The sequence below is a fragment of the Poecilia latipinna genome, unplaced genomic scaffold (assembly GCF_001443285.1).
Source record: "Poecilia latipinna isolate Pla-1442-1.1 unplaced genomic scaffold, P_latipinna-1.0 Scaffold5788, whole genome shotgun sequence".
Lineage (NCBI taxonomy): Eukaryota > Metazoa > Chordata > Actinopteri > Cyprinodontiformes > Poeciliidae > Poecilia > Poecilia latipinna.
The window spans coordinates 1-8,527 of record NW_015118404.1 but is presented as its reverse complement, the minus strand read 5'-3'; the positions used below and the strand labels follow the sequence as shown (position 1 = coordinate 8,527).

Genomic DNA, 8,527 nt, shown 5'->3' with positions numbered 1-8,527 from the left:
TTGTACATCTAATCAGCTCTGCCGATCTCTTCTCTACTAAAAATTGAGTCCCAGAGAAATGAAAATATGTTTATTCTGAAAGCTTTAAGATAAAAGTTAGTAGGCGTAAGAACCAGTTATAGAAGACGTGCAAGAGGATATAGAAAGTTCTGGTGTAACTAAGCTGAAATCATCAATTTAGTTCAGTCAACGACATCGTGAAGACTTTTCTTCTTTGGGATGCATACCAAGAGGGATAATGCATGATGCTAAATCACAGGCAGCATGGCAGTAAACAATGACTGGTCTACTGCTCCAGACAACACCTCATGACTTGAGAGTCATGACTTGCTAGATTTCTTACGGAACAAGTAAAGAATGGGGTAAATAAATCAACAAGAGTTTCAAGAAATTCCAATGATAAAAGTCGAAGTTGCAAATATTAGGCGTCAAATGTTTGACGAATTTGATCCAGTCACTCACCTGCCTTTTTATTACGTACACCTGTGTTCTATTGCCAATCACACGGCAGACACTGGATGAATGGCACCCTTCTGTAGTCAAAACATCCAGCAGAAGTATAGCTTCCCTTTGTGTCAGAAATTTAAAGTTCCTCTGCTTTGTTTTTCCCTCGACTCCATGCAATTGTGATATTATTGCAAATAAGCTGATTTTCTTCACTTTTCTCTTTCCTTCATCTCGTTGTGATTTCTTTGTAGCTTTAATATTTCAATTTCTAACGTCTATGAGAGGTTTGATCATCAGGGGCAACGATGGCCTATTAAACATGTTTCCTTATTTGCATGCAGATTTTTGCTGCCCATTACTTACATTACAATTGTGCCACCGCACTCTGAAACTATGATGACGATTGTCATTTTAATATAATGTCCGGTTGTAGTTTCTGTCTTAGTCAAGAGGGAAACCTGAGGAGAAGACGACATCCTTAGATTCTCAATGCTCAGATTTAAAGATCATTCTGAATTCTTCTTTTATCCTTGGTCTTTCTTTCTGCAGGGGTTTTTTTTTTATCATGGCAGTTGTTGCGTAACTTTGGCTCAGCTATCAGTTTGGGGGAGTTAAACCAACAGAACATATAGCAGTGAGAAAGAAAGAAATCTTAATGATATTCTACACCGCCTAAGGGTTTTCACGACTATGAAATAGGCCAAAAGCATCTCGGGCTTGTAAGAAATGAACTCTGAGAAACAGCTCAATATTACACCGAGGTGTCAAACACTGAATTTACTCTCCCAAACAAAGAAACCTTGATCTACAGCCAAAGAGCTACAGGACACAGAGATTATAATAAAGACACATAAGTGAAGCACAAGAAAGCAGAAATAATGAGGCTGCTATGAATGGTAAAACTCCAGGACAGAGATGGGAGATTGGCCCAGACTTTCTATATAAGGAAAATGATCCTGTGAGTAATGTGCACAGCCCAGACAGACAGACAGACAGACCACTCACATCTTAACTATTTGGCTTTTCCTCCTAACATAGTCCACATTGTGAGCGTTCTGTGGCAAAGCTCCATGGATAAACAGCTTGAAGGTTCAGTGCAGCTGGACCACCTTCACATGATAAACTCTGCATAAATTGCATATATTTAGAAGGACAATGGTTTGCAAACCCTACAATAACAAGAAGGAAACAGTTGTCAGTGGAGGAAAAATGTTGCACATTCAAGAAGATAATAGCGCAACTTTAAAGAACATAATGAATGGCCACTCACTCTAAACACACATGGAGCGAATGATCAGAGTGGGATAAAGCAGCAGGATCAGTAATTGTTTGCAGGAGAGACTCGTGGTTACAAATCACTGCCTGTTCTTACCCAGAAGCTCTTTAGGAACATCAGACGATTCTTCACTCATTTTTTCTGGAGAGAGATATTCCCAAACAGCGCCGAGAACTGAGTCAACACATGGAGAAGCCCTTAATTTGGAGGGGAATAATGAGGAGAGGGGAAGAGAAGTGTCAGGTGGTGGTAGTGCGGTTCTCCCAGTTACATGCTCCTCTCCTCCGCTCCTGTCCGGACAATGTATCCGCGTTTTGGTGGACGCATCTCCTCTTGGTGAGTAAAATTCCCCTCCGTTCCGAGGTCTTATAATATGAACAAAGGCGGAAAAAAAAACAAAATGAGGTATTGTTTAAATCAAATCAAAGCCCGGAGCCTCGGGTGCATGAAAGGACCACTGTTCTGAAACATCTTTTCCTCCGTGGCCCTATCGGAAAGCCGTCGGTATTACAGTGCAAACCAGTAGTATTGAACGGAGCCCCTCCCCGCTCGGTGATGCCACAGCCGGGAGCCGATACGATGCTGGGGCGTCATGGCGTGGCAGAAAGGGGCGTCGAAGATGGTGGTGACAGACTGTTATTAATGAGACGTCTACATAGGTGGATTCTGTGAAACAGTGACTCCTAGCGGTTATGTAAGCTTACTGACCCCAAGACATAGGAATAGAAATTGACAGTAAATCCTTAAAATATTATTTAGGGAATTATTGTATATTCCAAAAGTAAAGAAACATAGGGTCCTCTACTACGGTTAATCACAGACATTGTAGAATAAAAAGGAGGAAATTTACTCTGAAAAAAAATGAAATTTTGAGATTATCTTAGAAATTTTCTAAAAATAAATAAATAAATAAAATAAAAAAAAGAAAGACATTTCTGAGTTTACAAAGTCAAAAATGTCCAAGAAAAAACTAAGTTATCCATGTGTTGAGGAAACAGATCAGTCCCAAATCCTCACACTATGACCATGTTTTGACTTTATGATGCCCTGTTGCTCGTTGGTTGAGTTAGTTTTAGGTCAGATATAACACAACACACACCTTCCAAAAACAAAAACAAAAATACAAGTTTTATCTCGCATGTCACAATTAGGCTGACAAAACTATTTAGATCAATATCTATTTTCCCTGGATTGATGACGAAGTTGTATAGTCTTATTGGCGTGAATGACATTTGGGATAATATTTTATCATCTGCATTACTCTGGTTTAGGTAAATCCTTTTGAGTAGGGTTCATTATGTGGAGAAAACGTAGACTTTCACAAACACTGCATGGCTTTCTGTTTTTTGGACGCATCTAAGAGTAGGAAACTGGACTGGAGCAGAAATCATGTCTACCAAAATCCCGCTGAAAAAGTTTTAAAATTATGATGCCTTCATTTAAATTGTTGATTTTCCTGGATCAAACCAAACCTGGCATTCAACTTTTACAATGATTGGTGAATGATGAACATATCAAATTCTCGAAGCATATACTTCCGGTACCTCTAGAGAAGTGAAACAGCGCCATCTTGTGTCCACATATTACAATTACATAAGAGCTGAGTTGGTGAAAACAACGTTAACTTGATGTCGGTGCTTTACGTGAGCTGTTTAACGTTTCAGACATTTCTTTCACTACATTTCCCAACAACTATTATACAAATTATAGTTCAGTATTTTTTTTATTCTGCCACTGGATATATGGACACCAGCAGTCCTGTAAGGTTAAGCAGGGATGAATGGATGACTTATTCCTCTTTATGGATATTAATGGGAAAATCATGTCAACTTCAACAATTAAAGGTAATTAACTCCTTTATATCTTATTTTTATGACATAAAAGTGAACATTTTGGGACTACTCATGACTTGTTTTATTGTCAATATATCACGTCATGGAAATATCTGCACCAAGTTGGAACTAAGCTTGAGTTGATCTTTTTTTTTTTCTTAATCTGTGAAAAAGAAATGGGCTGCATTGTGTTGCAGCTAAATGCTCAGTTCCCCTGCAGCAACAAGGTTCTGACTTTTAAATTCAGGCCAGGGCCTTTATGTATGGAGTATGCACATTCTTCCTGTGTCTGTTTTTTCTCTGAGTACTCCTGTGTCCTCCTACATTTCATATTTTAGATTAATTTAAGTTTCTCTTAGCTTCATGGCTGTTTCTGCTAACAGACAAACAGCGTGCATCCCTATAATGACCACTGGAGATAGAAAACACCCTGCATGGATAATCAGGTAGGACATTTGAATGAAAATAAGAAATGTGTTTAGAATAATTTCATAATTTCATTCCACTGACACAACATTGATAAATGTTATCTGAATAAAAACTGATATCTTTACAGGGAAATGGTGAGCTTCCTGTGATTTGATCAAACCTGTCATGTAGCTTCTATCCTGACTGATGCTCATTGTTGAAAAATGCAAATAACTCCATAGATAGTAAAAAGTCATTACAAATCTAATTCGGGTTCAAAACAGAAACACCGTTAGATTGTGAATTGAAATATGAATAGATACAGTTCCATTCATTCCTAAAGCCCTAATGTACATAACTATCTGACTCATTACGTTTTCACTTCTGTTGCTGAGTTTTGATGGTGGAAGTTCTGCGATCAGATAGTCAAATAAGGAACTCATCTGAATATGTGGGTGTTTTCCTGTTATCCATTGAGTCAAACTCCCAAAAGGTCAAATTTCTTCTTGTGTAAAGGAAAGTTAATATTTTGAGATGTGCATAAACTTGATTAGGAAGTCTTGTTGAAAGTTATGTTTCATTAAACATTATTAAGAACATAAGGACTTTCCTGAGTTACTTAAAACAACTTCAACTTTATTTTTGTTGCCGTACGAGAACAGTTTATAAATTCAGTTTGACTTCATGTAATTTACAAAACATTTTACATTCCTTTCACAACATTCTAAAGCTTATTTTTGACACAAATATAGTTCAGTACTTCACCGGGATATTCAAAAAACGTCATTACGCTACTATGAATGGCAACCTGGCCCATCATACAGGAAACAAAAACAAAGAATGAACAGTTTTTTTTCCAGCCTATAGAGACATGAAGAACATTTAGTAATACTGATAACCTCTGTTGCTCCCAATAATGCTGCACATGATTGCAAAATTAAAAGAGTTCTGTAAAAAAAATATGTTCAGTAAACGCACACTACGAGAAAGGATGTTTAAGTTCAGCACAGGCTCCTCACATGGGTTTTATAAACTGCAGGTAGGATTCCGCTGCTTAATTTCATCAAAGATGCTTTCTAGTTTAGTTCCTATGGAGCTAAACTGGGAATTCCTCATGGTTTTAGCCAGCTGTTTGAGCTGCTCTGAAGTAGCCTGGGCCAGCCACACTCTGATCACATCTACAAGAGGGCCTCTCTGCTTTGGTAGAGCTGAGTCTCCGGTGAAATCATCCTCTTGATCCTTCTGAATGATCCTGTTGTAGGGGGGGATAAAAAAGGTGATTTAAGCTTTAAAGAAAAGAGCAAATAATAGATGAAAAATGTCATAGCAGAAAAGTTTAAGTGTGATCTCACTTGTGAATCAGTCTTTTTAAATCTCTTCTTGGTATCCTGCTCCCAGTGAGTGATGCAGACAGGACTGCTCTGAGGTCATCACCTGTGGATGAGAATACCAGATGTTTCGATTAAAGTCTAAATGTCTCGCCTTACCAAAACTTACTAACCCACTCTGTGAATTTCATTAGAGTTTTGAGTCATATGACATTCCAGACTCGAGGTCCTTACCTCCGTTTGCGAGACTTTCACAGGTGCCACAAACTGTGTCGTGGAACGCTGAGCCTTGGAGGAGCATGACGTTTTCCCCTGAGCAGTCCTGATGTTTTACACACTGATCCGAGGCGGAAGATGAGTTGGAAAAATGCCCTTTGAGACATTTTTCACACACGGTGTCATTTCTTGGTGTACCTACAACAGAAAAAAAAAAAAAAAAAGGGGCATTACATTGAATTGGGAGCAATTGTGAAATAATCTAATTGTTCATATTAATACCTGACTATGTGTAATAAAGCTGGCGTTACCTATAGCCTGAACTCCATGTCCAGGGCCACATTCTGTGTGTCTGACACAGAAGTCCTCCATCATGTAAAACCCTGCTTTGCAACGACAGACTCTGTTGTTGGTTACAGAGCACTCGGTCTCCACCTCCTGGTTCTGTGAGCAGAAGTTGTTGCAGTACAGACACCTGTTGAGGTAGTTCCACAGCTCCGTGTAGTGGTCACTCTGACAGGTTGCGCACTGCGTTTCCATGGTGGCAGTGCAGTGAGCGGTGCGGTAAGTTCCCGGTTTGCACTGTTTGCACTGGAGAATTTCACCTGTTGTCCGGTCTTGGTGTTCGTAGGTGGGATCCTCTGCGGCGCACAAGAGAATGCCAGGGCACAGGAGCAGGACTGACAGGTAGAGCTGAGGAGAGAATTATTAAAGGATGAGAAATGACACACTCATTTCTCATCCTGTTCATTTTGGTCCCTGGTAATGTCATTTTCTTCTAAACATAGCTTATTGCAGGTCTCACAGCCATCCTCTAAAACATAATTTTGAGATTTTTTTTGAAAAATACATGCTGTATCTCTCAATCAGTTAAATAAACACATGAGTAACCAGCCCCTTTTTCATTTAAAATGCTCTGTCATGTTTGTTCAGGTTTGGAAAAAAAAAAAAAAAATCTCTACTTTGGCATCAGTTCAAGTAAAACATATTTGAGTTTCATTCATTATTAAAGCTATTATTCAGACACTCACCATGCTCATGATGTCTTCACTTCTTTAAAGTGGATTTGACATCGGGAGCAGATTCAGTGACTTTTTATAAGGAAGTTATTGCGTAGGTGGTTTGTCTGTGGTGTAATCTTTTGATTGACTTACGTTGAAAGGTCAATCGGGTTCCATGTGATGCACACACGCACAGAGATGTAAATCAGGTTGCTAAGATACGCTTGTCAGCCATGACTGCTACATGTGACTAAGTAGCAGAAAATCATTTTAAAAAAAGCTGATTTTCTTTCATTTTGATGGCATGTAGCATTGAATCATGCTGTAGTTCTAGTGAAAACATGTTTCTCCCATGTTCATGAAAATGAGGAAAGTAAATAAAATATAATGACAATCAGTGTGGTGGTGGTGTTAAAGACTCAGACTTAAATTAAATTAGCTTGGCTAAAAGCCGATGCACGCTGAACTACCTGCTAAATAAACCTAGGCAGAAATTATTATTTTTTTATCTGATTAATTCACATTTCCATTTATCTAGCTCTTCTCAGTGTGCTGGTCACTTCCTTAAAACAAAAGGTGAAAGTGTCTCATTACATAATATGAATTGACTGACATTTGAATTACATGAAGTAAAAATGAACACCGCTCTTTAAATTCAATAACTGCAAAGACATTTTTTTTTCCAACGCATGGTTTGCAAGTTGCTGAAGTTGTTTAAAGACGTAGCAAAAGTTTTCAAGCAAATATACTTTTTTGCACAACTTGTAAAACTCCTGCTTCCCCAGCTTTCAGGAAATGTCTCTTCTCTGACATCTGCATGACTACGTGTAATTTTACTCCACTTTGTAACATTTGAAAAACCTGAATAATAATTTTCTGCTCACTGGTGAAAACGAGGTTGATAATTTCCCGCTTTTCTTTGAAGAACACGTCAGTGACTCAGAGGTGTGAATAGTAGAACAATTTGCTGAGTTTGAAAAGTTTGGGTATGTGAGTCCCTGGTGACTCAGACGGTTACACGTGTCATCAGTTCCTGTATTCATGGAGCACTATACTACTGACAGGCAGTGTCAGTGCAATTTGGCTGAATAGACTAATTTTATGCTTTGCTTGACATTTTGTGATATTCTATGCTTAACTACCTAGCTATGATTTTTTCCCCCAAAATGTTCTGATTAGAAAAAGACTTAATTATTTTTTCACAAAAGTAAATTTTTATATTAAAATCAGTATAAGGATTATTTTTTTTACCCCTTTCTTTACTAAAACGTCTTAAATCCACCTTTTACAATAACAGAAACTTCCATTGCAGATTCAGCTGAAAAAATGTTAGAACTGTGTGTCTAATAGCACTTAGAAGAGTCAAATGTAAACTCATCCTCTACCTACTTGCCAAATTATCAATTTGGTTTTGCCTATTTTACTTTAGCCTGTTTTGTTCTCATAATTTAGATTTTCACGAGAAATTACTGAAATACACATAGACATCCATTTGAACATTAGCAGAACTTAATTAGATGATGTATCACTGACGCAATATGGATATAATTAAATGACAGCTAGTGCTTTGTGTCTGAACAAAGATGGTGCAAGATAAACAGAATATCTTTGTTCTTCTTCTGGGCTGGAGCAGATACTTGTTCCGAATTTCCCCCCAAGGATGCGGTTAACTTCTACATTCCAAGAAGTCGGTGCAATGCTTTACTTCAATGAAAATCTCCCGTTGATCATGGCCTGTCAGTGTTTCTTTCACTTTCACCAGAAGCACAGGAGGTTCCCCTGTGGACCGTAAGTGACCAGTATCCTTCTTTGAAGAGATAAAAAAAAAAAAAAAAAACCCTAGAAGAGTAAATGAATCGGCTCTTTCCCTTTCAGTAATAAAACAACCATGCCATCAACACTCTGACAACAAAGAAGCTAGCTGGTCAAACCATAAAATTAGAACTCATTTAACTGAATTCAATTCGGTTTATTTAAATGGCACCAAATCTCAACAGGTATGTTACAGGATGGTAACGT

At 38.1% G+C, this 8,527-nt stretch overlaps 1 protein-coding gene across 1 annotated transcript; it reads right to left on the bottom strand.

The window, feature by feature from the left end:
- Window positions 1-4,578: 4,578 nt before the first annotated feature.
- LOC106943735 (tumor necrosis factor receptor superfamily member 6B-like) lies at window positions 4,579-7,699 on the bottom strand. The gene is made up of 5 exons (XM_015027040.1): window positions 6,539-7,699; window positions 5,819-6,200; window positions 5,526-5,705; window positions 5,316-5,397; window positions 4,579-5,215 (listed from the first exon to the last, which is right to left on the bottom strand). Exons 1-5 carry the CDS (start codon window positions 6,545-6,547, stop codon window positions 4,990-4,992), a joined length of 879 nt encoding a protein of 292 aa, XP_014882526.1. The 5' UTR covers window positions 6,548-7,699; the 3' UTR covers window positions 4,579-4,989.
- Between the last annotated feature and the right edge of the window lie 828 nt (window positions 7,700-8,527).